Source organism: Dendrobium catenatum, unplaced genomic scaffold (assembly GCF_001605985.2).
Source record: "Dendrobium catenatum unplaced genomic scaffold, ASM160598v2 fragScaff_scaffold_1282, whole genome shotgun sequence".
Classification (NCBI taxonomy): Eukaryota; Viridiplantae; Streptophyta; class Magnoliopsida; order Asparagales; family Orchidaceae; genus Dendrobium; species Dendrobium catenatum.
In genome coordinates this window covers 693,212-709,613 of record NW_021319744.1, presented here as the reverse complement: position 1 = coordinate 709,613, position 16,402 = coordinate 693,212, and the positions used below count along the sequence as shown (strand labels likewise).

Sequence of the window (16,402 nt, the reverse complement as noted above, 5' to 3'; positions counted from 1 at the left end):
CTTAAAATAAGTTTTTTAATAGAAGGTAGTAAGAAGGTCACTCAAAATGGGGCAAATTATTTTGTGTGGACGTCGAGCACAGGCTAGAAACCATTTAGAATGCGTCACATCAAATCCGCTCGGTACTACGGTTTGGTACCGTGGTTTAGTACTGCTCGTTATCATGTTCGGTACTGTTGTATGTTGAATTGTGTTTGACATCCGCATGGAATAATTTCTCTCAAAATAAAGCTTGAGTAATCCGTTTTGCACTTAGACATATCATATTTTTATTATTAAATAATTTCTATTAAAATATTCTCATGTAATCTTATTAGGATAGAAAGGCAAAAATTAAAAATGTAAGAGGATATTTATTCATTGTTGGCCTAAAAACGGTATTTGAGGTCCACGAGTTTCATAAACAGATCACGCCTAATAAGAATTCTCCCAGAGTGCATGAATTGAATGGGCTGTACCGCACCAATTATGAGGGCAATTTTTTCTAAAATTATACTAAATCGTTGAGCGGCCGCCCAATTCTGCAAACATGGATGGTTCTGACAAGTTAGATGGATACTGTTTTGACTAATTAAATTGCCTAAATGGAAAGGATGATATCTCATATCGGAGAAATTTTCCGTAAAAATCAATATGCTTATGTGTTGGAGCATGTGCTGATGACAAAGCAAAAACTTTCTATCAATTGAGAGATTATTCAATGCGGACACTTGATCATCGGGAGGTAAATCAGAATGAGCCACATCACCCGGTACAAAGTTGAGGTACACAAAAAAATAACGTGGCACGTTCTGATTCACCTCTGGACGATGTCCGTATCCACACAAAATAATTTCACATATCAATCGGTATGATGAGAGATATGCTCATGTAGCTCATTTTGGTCCGTTAATTGGGAGTTTTGACTACCAATCAAGAGGTTTTGGGTTCGAGTCTTACGCATGTTATATGTGTGTGTTTGCCTCACTTAGTCTAAACATCCCCACAAAAAAAAAAAAAAAGATCTACTCAAAATAGAAATGCAAAGAAGTTTAATCAAGCTTGAGTTCGACCTTTTCTTATAAGGAGAGCTTGACTCATTGAGCGAGGGAAATTTATGGTTTCAAAAATTTAATCAATCAAATCATGAGATAAGAATTCAACTCTCCAACTAAAAAATTTCCTTCCATTTGAATCAACCACAATAAAAAAAATTGATCATGAAACCACATATCTATTGGCATTTTAACTGACTTCAATTTCATAATTTATGTATCTGCTCGCAGATGATTGTAAATTTCTAGCTAACTTGAGAAAGTTAAATTCACATAGAATTCTCTAATTCCTTCATACAACACGTTTGTTGATTTATTGAAGGCCTACACCAATAAAATTGATTCTTAGATCATCAATATTTTCATGGATGGAAGAGTTTAATAGATCATACTTGCAAAAGGAGAGACAAGTCTATGATTTATCAAAATTTTGATGTTATTTTATTGCATAAATTGGAGTGTTGCTTTGTGAGCCAAGAAAAGGCGAAGGTTGATGGTTTTCTCTTTTTAAGGTTCTTTGATGAATTCCTTTAAAATAATCTTTGTAATATTTTATTATTCTATTGAATACTATTATCACTTCTCTTTTTCATGTCTCCATCTCTATCAATTTACATTTATGTCTCTTTCTTCATAATTTTGCTTAGTCCTCATTCCATTTTACATCACGATCAACATGCACAGCATACAAATGCATGTTTACCATCTACATCACCTTATCAAAAGATTTATTGCCCTCAGTCTAGATCAGAAATCGATTTACCTATAAAATGTATATAAGTAGAAATGATACTATTGACAAGTAGATCATTAGATGGTGCTTGTGTAGGATAAATTTTTCATGATATCACTCTATGAACATTATGTATTTTTTAGGTATAATTGGCTAGAAGGTAGATCAGAATATTTACGATTGTACCCTGATAAACTATATTCATAAGATTAATGAAACATATGGAAGATTTCATTTTGATATTCTTTCATACATCAGACACAATCATAAAAAAAGTTTAGAAGTACATTCATTGAAATTATTTTTTTCCTTATTTAGGGGAGGAATAAAACACAATTACAATACCCTTGTTTGCATAGTGATTACTCATATGATGTAGATTGAAGTGGAATGATTTTGTGCTTCTTTTGTTCAGCTTATTCACCATTATAAGGAGATGAAGATGCCCTTATACTTAAGCATTTGCTCTTATAAAATCAATTAACTTAAGTGGGATGTGTTCCCATACTCAATGTCAAACCATTGATTGCCAAAAATTGTGTTGGTACATAGAAATAATTTTGATATTCTTGGCTATAATGATACTAAAATAGCTTCCACATTGATTAGTAGCCCTAAACTTTATCTATAGTATGTTTTAGTGCATGCAAGGACAAAAGAAAATAGTTGCAGCCTCTTATTTTGGTGATATGCAAAGGTCAAGGAGTTATTTTGAGCTGATTGGCCCTTTATTAGAGGAGGAAGCATGATGTTTATTTTGAAGATCATAGGCCAGAAAATGCAAGAATGTTGTAAGAGATAGCTATAAGAAGTTAGGTCCATCCAATAAAGCATGAATCTTAAGACACTATTTGAATTGAAATTTTTTGTAGTTAAATTTAGAACCATAGGAACTATGATGTTGGTAAACTTACGATTGAACTGAACGTCTCATGTAAAATAAACCCAACGACATCAAATATGGTATGATCCAAATCTAAGTGAACTCGAATCAAGCACATGAAACATGATTGAATATTTCAGGGCATTAATTAAAGAAACTAAACGGTATCTAAATAATACATGCTTATAATCAAATCGTGAGGCTTGATGAGACAAATCTAGCAAGCCCAAGATTATTTAATTTCAAGGTCTTAAAGACACTCAATTGCTAATTAAATGATTTATGATCAAATAATTCAATATGCGTCGTTCGATGGAGTGTTCTAGAGTTACTGCTGAATTTATTAAAATGTCACTCCATATATACTATAACTTTAGAACTCTATAATAGACGCTCATTTTCCATGATTTGAGAGAGTTTGAAGATCTGAAAGATTCTAAAACTTTACCTCATGTCCAATGTTGATAATCACCACTGACCAACTCCATCATTCGATTGCCATCATTGGAACATCATAATTTGATCGTTATCATCTAACCATCACCGCTCATCAATTATAATCCATTCCTCATCATTTGACTGGCGTTTTTTTTTCTACTATAGACAACCACTATTCATGAATCATTCTCGTTCGACAACTGTTGTCCGACTCACATGTTCGATTGTCAGCATCATCTTTCCACTAATTTTCCCAAAATCTCTATTACAACTATATGAAATCAAATAAGGGGTTTCAATTTTGTTATAATATATTCTCCGGTTATGTCCAAGAATGTACTTGGTGTAACTTCATGTATATAATGATTTATTTCAACTTAGTTAGGCCCCTTGATGTTTTTCTTTTTCAATATATATATATATATATACATGCACAAAAATATTAAAAATTTCTCCTAAACCATATAGTAGGAATGTAAACTATTTATCAAAGATTATAGAGTATGCCATTAAAAGTACAAAAATTTCAAAATTTATCTTTGAAATCATAATTCTTTTTGTTATTTTGTAATTAAAAATTTAATTCAGAAACATTCTATATTTATATAAAATATATTTTAATACATGAGATATATACTTTACACTAATGATACATTTTTGTATGTAGAGCTCTTAATTTGTTTTTCTTAACAAAAATAAAAAAAAAACTCTTCATTAAATAACATACTAGGATGCAAAATATTTATTCAAAATAATAAATATTAAAAAATAAATTTATCTCAAGAAATTAATAATATTTTAAAAATTTTATCTTATATTTTTATACTATTCTAATATAATTTTAATATTTTTTATTTTTTTCTTAGTTAAAAAACGAAGAAAAAAATAATGTCATGAGTAATTTTTTTTAATGAGATTTACTAAATTAATGCATGCCAAAAATCTCGAATAATGAATTTATTTTAATTGACTTAAAAAAATTCTGATTCATTTATTAAATGGATAATATAATAATTTTAAACTTATCCATTCTTTTGGAAGGAATGTTTAAATAGAATTGTAATAAAAAATGAACGAGCTATCAGTAAATTTTGTGGAGTTTCATTCCCCTTTTGCACCTAAATTTAATATACGATAATGGAAAAAATATATATTTTTCTCGATTTTTTTTTTTTTTGACATACTGAGATTTTTTTTATTTTTTAATTTAAAGAGCAACTTTTTGTATAAATTTTTTCCAACTCACTCTCCGCCGTTACAGAACTCACCGATACCCCAATCCCCCGCTCTCTGCTTTGTTCTTCTCTTCTCACTCCCTCCGCTAGTAGTGGAGACTGAGGACCGATTCATGGCCATTTGGAGAGAATTCTGTGGAGATTTCTCTCTCTGATAACGGATCTTTATGATTACTTTTCGTTCTTCTGTCTCTCTGTGCGCCATTGCTTCCATACTCGCAATCTCGGTATCTCGGTGAGACGCGAGATCTCGATCTCCTGTGCTAAGATCTGGTGATCTGATCCAAGCCCGTGAGAGGATCCGGCGAGAAGAAACACCTTGGGTCACCAGGTTAGCTTTGCGGTAGTTGGATGTTATAATTTTTGATAAAGCATTGCTTGGATCTTCTTCCCTAGAAAGACTAGTAATAGATGCATAGAAGTGGCTGCTTGGATCTTCTCTATTAGAGCATCTCTGGACTGTCTGATTTGAGCAGAGAGGAGAGGTTGAGCGGGTGAGAAGTGAGGAAGAGTGGTGAACGAGGCGGGTAAGGGGATGAGATTTTGTTTATAAAATAAGTTATAATCTAGAATTTACTGCGGTTCCTACCCTCCACTACTTGTTTTGTCAAAGTTAAGCTTCATTTGGACATTTTTATAAATTTATTATTATAATTGTCGGAGAATGTCTAGCTTGGGGAGATTGAACCTTCTTTGAGTTTATGTAGAAAGTGGTTCAATGCCCTTCGTTTGGATACAGGATTTATGCAGGATTAGAACAGGATATATGCTGCCAAACAGGATTTACGGAACTTTTAAATCTCACTGCGAGTTAAATCTTCCGTTTCCCTCTTTTTGCCGTAAATCCCGGATTTACTAAATCCGGGAGTTCGGCGGATTTACGGGATTTGGCCGAAGAAGCCCGCGAAAGGAAGAAAGATGGCTTCCTTGGCAACGAGCAAGCTCCCGTCGTCGTTGTTACTTCCGATACAACAGAAGAACGGCGAGGAGGTGTGACTTCGGATCCGACAGGAAGGAACTTCGTCGAAGGAGGCGAAGAAGTTATTTAGCGACCCGTTCAAACTCACGAAGCAGGCGAAGTCGAAAAGCAATGAACAGCTGGAGAAGAAGAAAAGCAAACCCTAGCAAACCCGCAGCTATAAGAAGACAGCAGAGCAGACATTGCCATAACATAGAAACAAATTAATTTAGTTTAATTCGAATTAATGTAATTAATTATATATATTAATTATAATTAACTTACATTCTAGTTATATTATTTATAGTGTTTAATTAATAATTAATAATTAAAGATATAATCAAAATAAAAATTAATAAATTATTTCATAATTAAATTACTTTATAATTATATTATATTTGTAAGTATAATTAATTGATTCTAATTATTAAAATTAGAATTAATAAGTCATTTGTACATAAAATACAAATTAAAATTAAAACACAAATTTAATATGATTTTTTAATAAACTAATTGTTTTAAATCTTGGAATATATTACCAAATGGTTTCACGGGATTTAACCGGTTTTAACACTTGTGTCCTAAAATATTCGTGGCGGTAAAGAGTGATATAGTTTAGCATCTTAGTTTTGTACGAAGATCCAACGCACAAACCAATAAGAGAATATGGTAATAGCGTTTATAAGAGAAACCATAATTTTTATGTGGACCTCTGAAAAGGTGAAAAACCGCGGGGTCTAACCCAATTTGAATGAATCCATTAGTATTTGCAATTGATTAAAAATGAGATCCTTTCTTAGGAGGAAAGTTTTGGCTTGATCTAGCAAATATACATCATATAGAGTGCATTATATGGTGGGAGTTGGAAGAATCGGTGTTGATATGTTCGTTTGGTTGGCAGGACCATAGTTGATGAGCGATGTAGGTCGGAAGGACCGTAGTTGGATGATGGTGGTCAGAAGGACTGTAGTCAAGCAACGGAGGTCGAAAAGACCGTAGTTCAACGACGATGGTCAGAAGGACCGTAGTTGATGATGGTGGTTGGAGCGACGGAGGTCGAGAGGATCGTAGTTGGCGGACGGCGAAGGTTAGAAAGACTTTAGTCAGACGATGGTAGTCGAAAGGATCGTAGTCAGGCGACGTTGGTTGGAAGGACCGTTGTTTGCGGACGATGGAGGTCAGAAAGTCCGTAGTCAGGAGATGGTGGTCGGAAGGATCGTAGTCTAGCGACGGTGGACGGAATGATCGCAGTCGGCGGGCAACGGTGGTTGGAAGGACCATAATTGGCAGGCGACGGAGGTCAGAAGGATCGTAGTCTAAAGACATTGGTCGGAGAGACCATAGTCGATGGTTGATATGGCCGTAGGAAGGCTCGTTAATGGTTTCCCTATGGTAATCCGACGGCGATGGTCAGTAGTGGTTCAACAGTGGCAACGTGGTGGTGCAAATTCTTCGGTGATGGTGCCAAGTTGGAGCTTCAGCTTCAGAGCTCTTCAGGTTTTCTCCTTCTCTTCATCCTTTTTTCTCCTTTCCCCTCATGTGAAGAATGAGGGTTATTTATAGTTTTTTTGGAGTGACTTGTAAATATGAAGAATATCATGGGCATGCTGGGAGTGTTTCATCAAACGACTCATAGTGATCCACTTGATCATAAAATATTTATCAAGCATTTAGATGCGCTAGAGATGTCAGAATTGAATGATCTTGGGCTCTTTGGATGCATCTCGTTGAGCCCCTCAATTTGACTATAAGCATGTCATATTTGGATATCATTTGATAGTCTAATTAATGCTATGAAGCTTTCAAATAGACTTTAGACATTTGATTTGGGCTCGGATTGGATCAAATTTGATGTCGTTAGGTTCATTTCCTTGAGATGTACAATTTTACTATAAATTTACTAAAATTGGAGATCATATGGTCCCGATTTTAATTTTTGGAGCCTCAATCTCATATTTACATCAAGATTCATGCCGATCAAGATGAATTTTTGATGACATATCAACACTTATCTTGTCAAATTGTTTTCAGGATTTAACTTCCCTACTAAAGTTAAATCCTACTTGTTGCCAAAAAGCCAAGTTTTGCTGTGTGGCTTTGAGATTTTTTTAGTCCTTTTCACTTTTACATTTCTTCTTGTTTATTTATTTGACCTATCAAATCTGCTATGCTTGTGGGAGATAAGAAACAAAAGTCATTACCTGGATTGAGATGCATTTGGTGGAAACCGAAAACATTTGTGTCTTCATCTGCCTTTTTAGGCTTTGTTTGATTTTTTGGTACTTCTGTAAAAGACAATTTTAAGAAACATTGGTTCATAAAATGGAGTTTTCTACTGGAGAAGCATATTTAAGAAGTTTTCTCAAAACAGCAGAAAAATGAAACAAATAGAGTTATTGGGAACTTGATTTGACGAACCAAACAATAAATAATAAATGAATTTGTCGTTTTAAAACAGAATAAGCACCAAAAACTCCCAATCAAACGAAGCCTTATAACCTATGAATACTTTATTACCAAAACATGGGAACAATGTGATTTTTTTTTTTTAAATGGGAACAATGTGAATTTCTGGCTCCTACCAGATTATGTTATTCACTTTGGGTTTGTGCAGAGGGAACCGTTTAGCTAGAGGTGATGAAGCTTAAACTCATGAGTTCAACTATACTATATGTTGTTTTCCACAAGTGCTTAAAAACTCTTATACGTGACTCAAGATGAAATGGCGAGTATATAGAAGTTAATGCTTTAATAGATATTCTGTTGTTTTTCCACGTATATAAATTTAATGAAAATCAATGTAGTTTCTTTGTCTGTGTTGAACATTTTGCAAATAATTATTGGATTGGTGGAGATGCATGTGTTAATAAGAAATAGAACAGGAAATAATTCCAAAAAAAAAAAAATGCAAGTAATTCACTTGGACAGGGAGATAATATCTTCCAGAGCTCTTCAACTTGCTCGCTTGATCTTGGAATTGAATCATGGAAGTAGAAGGAATTGCACATCCAATTCAAAGTTTTATTAAATCCAATTGTATTTTGTACATGCTTTGGAGACCTATTTATAACTGTTAAAATTCACTCTCCCATCGATCTTAAAAGACAAAGAATTGCACACAGATGTTGCCATATAAGCAGAAGAAATTTTAATAGCAAATGTAAAAAATATAGCAATAGCTCCATAATAACCACATATTACAGTAACAGAATATCACTAAAGGCACTATTTGTAGGCTTTGAGATTCACAACACCTATTGTGCTTCTTCGTATTATGCTAATTTATTATTCTTAGAAAAAGATCAATGGATTTCTTCATTCTTAACTTCATTTGCTGAAGTACTTCGTTATTGAAGAAAATGTTGGGTTTGTCCCTAGAACCATTGCACGGCCTATTGAATTGTGTTCCTGCATCATGTTATGTGTTTTTAAGCATAATATTGGTGACAGAAGGATCAGGTGTCTCTTTTCTTTGAGTCACTTGAAGTGAAACGTAATGGGCTCGAGGTTCCCTTCACATCAGCTCAGCAATGGCCTGTATGTTTCGGGTCGGCCAGAGCAGCCAAAGGAGAAGGCTCCAACCATGTTTTCCGTAGCCATGCCATACACAGGTGGAGATATCAAGAAATCTGGAGAACTTGGAAAGATGTTTGACATACCTTTTGATAATTCAAGATCTAGGAAATCTGGACCTGTCACTAATGCTCCCTCAAGGACTGGTTCATTTGGAGGTGATAACCTCTGATGCTTTTTATGACATGATGAGAGCTTTCACTGCTTGATGTAGCTTCATTTCTCTTGGTATAGTTTCAGGTTCTACTGCATCATTAATTACTGGAGGTTCAGTTAGGCAGAAATCACACTCTGGACCTCTCAACAAGCAGGGAGAGTCGGCGAAGAAGTTCTCTGGACCTCAAACTGGAGGAATTGCACCTCCATCTCGCCAAAATTCTGGCCCCCTACCCCCAGTGCTCCCAACAACCGGCCTCATCACATCTGGGCCTATTTCGTCAGGGCCACTGAATGCTTCTGGTGCTCCTAGGAAAGTATCAGGTCCTTTGGAAGCCACTGTAGCTGCTAAGCTGCAGAGAACATCCATTGCAAATAACCAAGCTGTAACAAAGCTCATTCAAGAGGACAACTATCCATTCAAGAAAGGCTTCCCCAAGGCAGTATTGTCGGCAGTGATCCTTCTATTTGTGATGGGGTTCATTGCTGGGGGGTTTATTCTCGGAGCTGTACACAATGCCATTGTTCTAGTTGTTGTTGTGGTTATCTTCACTGTCATGGCTGCACTTTTCATCTGGAATCGATATTGGGGAAGGAGAGCCATTGTAGGGTTCCTTGCTCAATATCCTGATGCAGAGCTTAGAACAGCAAAAGATGGTCAGTTTGTCAAGGTTTCTGGGGTACGTTACTTTTAGCCCTGCAAAAGGAGCTTTATCTCTAATGCGTAGCAAAAATTAAAGTTTTCTTAATCAGAAAAAAAGATACTCAAGATGCCCTTATTTAGTTAATTTTGCATTCCTTGTAGAGTTGCTGTAGTGAATCTTATTTATGGCTGTTATCACTTGAGTTCACTCAAACTATTGCAGGTTGTAACTTGTGGGAATGTCCCTCTTGAGTCATCATTTCAGAAGGTTCCTCGATGCATATACACATCTACAAGCCTATATGAATATAGAGGTTGGGATTCAAAGGCAGCCAATTCTCAGCATCGCCGTTTTACATGGGGTTTAAGATCTGTAGAGGTGAGCAAATTTATGTTTCCATAAAGATTATTTTCTTATTCATTGAAGAACTTGATTTACAGCCAAAGGAACAAAATATCCTTTTATTTTATTTATTTATTATTATTATTATTATTATTATTATTATTTGGAGTTGAATCAAGTGGATGAAAACTTCTTTTGGCAGAGGCATGTTGTAGATTTCTACATCTCTGATTTCCAGTCGGGGTTAAGAGCATTGGTTAAAGCAGGTTATGGTGGAACTGTGACACCATATGTTGATGAGTCGGTGGTAGTCGAAGTGGACACTGGCAACAAGGAAATATCAGCTGAATTTCTTAGGTGGCTGAGGGAGAGAAACCTTTCAAGTGATGGCCGTGTGATGCGCCTTAAAGAAGGGTAATTTCATATTTCTTTTCTAATTAGCCGCCTGATCTGCTTCTCACATTTGAAAGTGCCAAGGAAATTTAATTGAAGCACATAGAGGAAGAAATAATAAATTACTATCGTCAAGTAACTTTTCTCATCTCTTAAACATTACTTTGTTTAATCATAATTGAAATGTTACCCGTGAAAAGATGTTAAGATCTTAGTAGAGAAATGGATAAAGCTCAAAAAGTAGAAGGGTGAGAGAGAAAAGCTAAGTCTTAATCAGTCCCTAGTCAATTGATCTACAAATATCTTGATCGAACCTTGATAGAGAACGGCGAGTCGAACCAAACTACAAAGTCAATTCAATGAAAGAAATTTGTAGGATAATTTAGAGAGATTTTGTGAGCCTTAGATGTGACAATTTTAGCTAAAGGATTAATTTTGCATCTGTCCATGCTTGATTATTACCCCCATATTTATAGGTGAGGCTAACATACAACGTTATAGAATTGGCCAATTTGTATGATTACATAGTAATTAAATAGATTGAACTTAGTGTATCAAGTTATATAGCGAGCGATTAGAGCTTGTGTAGATTGCTAGTTGGAAACCTCTGGCGACTTCTAGATTGAGGCGAGCACCCTTTGTGAGTTCTCGTGAGATTCTCCAGTCACTCTGCAACTATATTTTGAATTACTGCATTCTTCAAGCAAATAACCTTAACAAATAGGCGGCTTTGTTACTCTCTTTGTTGAATTCAATAGTGAGGACCGAGTTGGACCAAACTATAGGATGACTAGAAGAGATTCCTCTCCACCTTTGGTTGACTTCAATCTTGGAGTTTTAAAATCGATTCACTTTTAACTTCTTTTTGAATCTCTAAGAACTTTTACTATTCTGTGCGGACTCCAGACATTGTTCGAAGGCAAATCAGAGCACTTCACGTCATCCTTCTGCTGTGTACCGTGGCTGTGTATCGGATGACGTGGCCCGCTCTGATACGCCTCCGGATAGTCATTATTTCATTTCTTAAAGATTTGCCGGATGATGATGATAATAGATAGATAGATATTGTTGCAGGTACATTAAGGAAGGGAGTACTGTAAGTGTGATGGGAGTTGTTCGCAGAAATGAAAATGTTTTAATGATTGTTCCTCCATCAGAGCCACTCTCCACAGGTTGCCAGTGGAAGAGATGCATACAGCCGGCCAGAATTGAAGGTATCGTTCTGAGATGTGAAGACAGTTCAAACATAAATGTTGTTCCAGTTTAGAACGGTTTGAACCGCTTTGTAATAATCACTTTTGCTGTTTTCGTTTCATCAATTCCAGGAGTTTTTGGTGCTTGGTGTTGGGAGTATTTTTTTTCCTTGTTTTGTATAGCTTCTTGATTTGTTTTTTATTTTTTTTGGAAGTCAGACCACCTTTTTTTTTTTTTTTTTTCTGTAAAAAGGTAGCTTAATGAAAAAACTTGGGAATTATATATATATTTTTGTGTGAGGGAGATGGTGATTGTGAAATTTATTCCAGTGAGCTGGGGTTCATGGTGGATTTGGTTTATTTAGGGGTTGTTTTGGTTTGAAGTATGTAGGGGGTTTGAGAATGTAGATGTTTGATTTAAATCTAGCGTAACATTTTGGAATTTACCCTATAGTTCATTTTTGGCGTATTTAGAACTTATCAATTTATTGTATATTTTTCAAATACACAATAAAATCATCGTCATTGTTGTTGTTCGCCACCACCCATCGCCCATCATCGACTGTCAACTACCACTACCATTGTAAGCCAACACCGTAGTCGCCGTAGACCACCGTCGTCGCCGACCATCAACTATGGCCGCCACCACCTGTCGTTGTTAACTGTCAACAAACTCGCAATCGACCACCACCCATTGTCGTTCGCCGCTGGCCACAACTAATTGTCAACAACCACTGCCATCTATTGCCACCACATACTGCTATTGGCCATCGCCGACCATCACCCTCTTTGGATTTTATATTGCAATTATTTTACTTAAAATCAAATAAAAACAAAAGATATCATGCATTCATTTTTCATTACTGTTTTTTTTTTGCCAGCCAACCAAACACCTCACAGTATTTGGGATCAATTTTTAATTTTATATTTTTAAATATATTTTGTTAGTATTTTTAGTTATTTTTTATTTTTGAAAATGAATCATTGTATTTTAAAAAATAATAAAAAAATGCTTTTAATTTTTAATAAAAATTTATGCGGGCTAATCAACAATCCTTGTCCTCAGCTGCATTCATCGATAATTGACAATGACCATTGCCTGTGGCTATTGTTGATGGTTGCCATCATTTGTCACTGTATTATGTAATATTCAATAAAAATAAAAAATTTTAGTGTATCAAATATATTTTTATTATATATTTAAAAATAAATAAAAGAAAAAAAAATGATCTTAATTTATTACTTAGTTATGAAATATTACATCCTTTCATCAGTAGCTGTTACATTTCCTTAAAAGGAATAATATAATAGTAAGAGCATTTTTTTATTATTGTTTAGGGATTAGGGGCTCTTTAAATTCTGGTTATTTGGCTTTGGCCTATTTGCGATACATTTAGATTTCGTTTGGGTTTGGGACGCTTTATTATTGCATCTTAAAGCAACATTCTAGAATAAAAATTATAATTTTTTGCACTAGAAAGCTAATTTAAGAAGCAGTAAGAAAACCATCTCAAACGAAGCCTTAAACTAACGGCTATTAAACATGTATACTTTAGATTTATGGAGGAAATGAACAATTGCTTAGAATATTGGTGGATAATTTTTTTTTTAATTTGGATCAAAAAAAAATTAATGAATCCCACAAGTTTAAGAAAATCTCAATTACAAATATATATATGATGAAATTAGAGAAATGTATTTGAAATAGGCTATATAGTTTTAGTTGGACCAAAATATCCTTATCTTTTAACAAATAGAGTTGAAGCTCTAGCTAATCAGTTATGCAGCCCTTTGATTATGGGAAAATTATTACGTCGGGTGTCCGGATTCGTCCGGACACCAATCCAGACGCATCACGTCACCCAGATATACCTCCTGGCCTGCACTTGATTGAGCCACACTTAAGAGGCGCTGCCGCTTAAGACAAATCGAGTACGGGTTAAGGGGTTCCCAACCGTACTCACCCACCAACCAAGTTAAACATCATTGTGTGGATTTCTCTTATTAGTATGCAAAACATCTCTCATCTGAGTTTGATAAAGCTTTAGATAAATAAATTCCAGGTAAATAACAAAAGCTTAATGCAAGGTGAAACGAGAGTTTCCTGCTACATGACACTGTAGACTGAACAGAGCTTGCTAATGGCTGGAGGCCAATACTACCTGACTTACTGAACTTGACCTGAGACTCAGAAAAGATGGGGGAGATTATATAAATTTAATTACAAGGCAGCGAGCTAGATAGAAGACAAAAGATAACAGAATATGAAAATGGAAATATAAGCCAAAAATGATTGAAACAAACAACAGCATAAAATAAGGGGTAAATTGAATAACAAAAATTAAACAAGATAAAAGATGAAATACGCTGAGAAGTTATCTGTCTACATGGAAGCAAGCTCTCTCATTTCTGCAACAGAAAGAATTGCTTCATTTGGGTATATCTTGCCAACTAGTTGAACGAAGCTTTCATACTTGTCCAGGAACTCCTTCTGCAGTGTCAGGACATTACATCAGCGGTTAGACAAAGCTTGCATGAGCTTGGTATCTTTGAATCAGATCACATAGATATCCAATGGCATACATATAAACACAAAATTTGAAATCAAAATCTCTTAATTCTTCCCAATTTTTCCCTCTACAATTTCAGTTTTCATTCTTAATCTCCACCAACAATTGTTCTTGCTACTCTTATGGAAGAATTAATTATTGGATTCACCAATATGGAAAGCTATAACCAACATTATTATGTAAATTAAGATTGATTATATTTTATTTTCTTTCCTGCATTTTAAGCATGTTTTTGAATAAAATATAAATGGTAATTTTTGGATGAAATAAAACAATAAGTTTTGTTTCTTCCTTTCCGGTTATGTTCATGGTATCAGAGCACAAAAATCTTGATGCTCCCCGTTCTTTTGTGAAGGAGCATGGCCACTAGTTCATCCATAGCGGAATCAGTGACCATAAAAGCAATGGCATCAACTTGTACAGTTTAGTGGTCATCCTCCACTCCCGACTATGAAGATAAATCTCTTGTTATTAGCACAAGCTTAATGGAGTTAGCTTCTAGAAATGAAAGTCTGGAAATCCAATCCAATATTTCTAGCTGAACCAATCAATCATGCTTGAAATTAAAAGAAGAGAGAAAGGCGAATACATAACAGGAACTACAATTTAACAATCAAAAGATACACCAAATTATAATATTTGGGAAGCTGAAAACTCTATCATCATTGTGTGGCTTATCGACTACCTAGAGCCCAAAATTGGAAGAACATTCTAATTCTTTAAAATTGCCAAGGAAATTTGGGAACTATCTGGAAGATAGACTTGAATCTCGAAAATATGGCCCAATGCTTTGAGATTAGATAAAAAATTTGTACCACTCGACGAGTAACAAAATTGAAATCGAATGCTATAATATCCTAATGGAATAGGTAAGAAATGGACACATTCTATGACATTGACTGAGCTGCACTGAAAATGGCAAAAAATATAGGTAAATTCTTGAAAAGGAGTGTGTATTCAATTTTAGCCAATGATTAATTCCTACTCTTGATGAAGTTCGAGGGAGATTAATCGGGATGAAACCATTTCTCAACATCAAAGAATCATTTGTTTGAGTTTGAAGAGTGAAAAGCATAAAACTTAGTGATAACGAGCTCATCAAAACCCATGCTGAGCGTTCTTGATTTTCAATACTCTCCTCTAGCAACTTTCAAGATGGAGAGAGAAGAGATAAAGAGTGGCTAAGCCTAACCACACATGACTAGTGCTGGCAGATGATAAACCGTTTACCATCCGGAACTCTTCAATTTCAAACAGCCTTAAGAATTCTTTATGATCAATACACCCTCACACAAAAATAATCAATTCTCTTCCACCGAAAATTTAAATGCATCATTCAAATCTATGTACACAATTATCAGTGTACTTGCAATAGACTTGATCTAAAGTTAGCTGAATATTCCTCAACACATACTCACCAACCATATAAACATTTTTTATCTCAATCAATGCCACCATTTTTTAAAAACAATCTTTCTACCCCCAACACACCTAACAATGAAGATCATCACAAGGTTCTACTATCTTACTACCAATCAATTAAAATACCCCAAAACTTCAACATGTTTTGAATTTCATAAATGGCTCTTTGTCCAAACTCTAAAATTACTAGTCCAAAGGAGATCTCATCTTAGAAAAGCAAAATATGGTGTAACCTAAGGAGACCCAAAACTCAAAGCAATCAATCGACAAACCTAGAAAACAGTTCAAAGGAAATTACCAACCTGGATTTACTTATTTCTTTGAGAAAAAAAGGAGCAAGAACTTGTTCAAACACCCAATCACTGATTATTTGGCAAACTCAGTAATCATCTCAATTCATAACATTCACTGCCATGATTGATAAGGTTTGTTATAACAAGAAACATTTGTTAAGTTTTTTGCGACAATGAAAAAAACTAAAAAAGCCAATCAAGAGGAAATAAGAATTCATGAAAATAGAGCTTGGGACATTGTTGATGGTTCGGGAGAAAAAATGATAATTAAAAGTAAATGAATCTTTGCTGTAAAATACAAAGTTCATGGGACCATAATAGATCACAGTGCAGGCACAACTGATGGCTTAAGGGTTTGTTTAAACTTTAAACATATGGCATAGACTATGAAAAAACTTTTGCTCTTGTTGTGAAACTAAATACAACTCCAGTCATGTTATCTCTTGCTTCTAATTTGGATAGGGAATTTCATCAACTTGACATAAAAAATATTTTTAAAATGGTGAGTTAGAAGAGAAAGTTTACATGAAAAAAT

The 16,402-nt window shown here is 34.7% G+C and overlaps 2 protein-coding genes across 5 annotated transcripts in view; one reads left to right on the top strand and one right to left on the bottom strand.

Moving 5' to 3' along the window:
• The first annotated feature begins 4,336 nt into the window (after positions 1 to 4,336).
• Positions 4,337 to 11,728, top strand: LOC110108325 (uncharacterized membrane protein At1g16860-like). Of its 3 annotated transcripts, none has more exons than XM_020838919.2 (6): positions 4,337 to 4,654; positions 8,732 to 9,012; positions 9,095 to 9,690; positions 9,877 to 10,032; positions 10,199 to 10,410; positions 11,464 to 11,728. In XM_020838919.2, the coding sequence occupies exons 2-6, from the start codon at positions 8,778 to 8,780 to the stop codon at positions 11,654 to 11,656; spliced, it is 1,392 nt and encodes a 463-aa protein (XP_020694578.1). In that variant the 5' UTR covers positions 4,337 to 4,654; positions 8,732 to 8,777; the 3' UTR covers positions 11,657 to 11,728. The 3 variants fall into 3 exon arrangements, with proteins under 3 accessions (XP_020694578.1, XP_020694577.1, XP_020694576.1); XM_020838918.2 differs by having other exon boundaries at positions 4,338 to 4,654; positions 8,735 to 9,012; positions 9,089 to 9,690; XM_020838917.2 differs by having other exon boundaries at positions 4,338 to 4,654; positions 9,089 to 9,690.
• Positions 11,729 to 13,643: 1,915 nt separating this feature from the next.
• LOC110108326 (exocyst complex component SEC3A) overlaps positions 13,644 to 16,402 on the bottom strand; it is an 84,630-nt gene continuing 81,871 nt past the window's right edge. For both annotated transcript variants that reach the window (XM_020838920.2, XM_020838921.2), the window contains one exon: positions 13,644 to 14,073. In XM_020838920.2, coding sequence (XP_020694579.1) covers positions 13,966 to 14,073 — 108 coding nt within the window. In that variant the 3' untranslated portion in view covers positions 13,644 to 13,965. The remainder of the gene's footprint in view (positions 14,074 to 16,402) is intronic.

What these genes read in the sequence shown, in the direction of transcription:
- LOC110108325 (XM_020838918.2), top strand. Translation starts at nt 8,778, where the DNA reads ATGGGCTCGAGGTTCCCTTCACATCAGCTCAGCAATGGCCTGTATGTT. An exon ending in AAGGACTGGTTCATTTGGAG is followed by an intron (nt 9,013 to 9,088) that starts GTGATAACCTCT and finishes CTCTTGGTATAG; the next exon opens with TTTCAGGTTCTACTGCATCA. An exon ending in GGGGTTTAAGATCTGTAGAG is followed by an intron (nt 10,033 to 10,198) that starts GTGAGCAAATTT and finishes TTCTTTTGGCAG; the next exon opens with AGGCATGTTGTAGATTTCTA.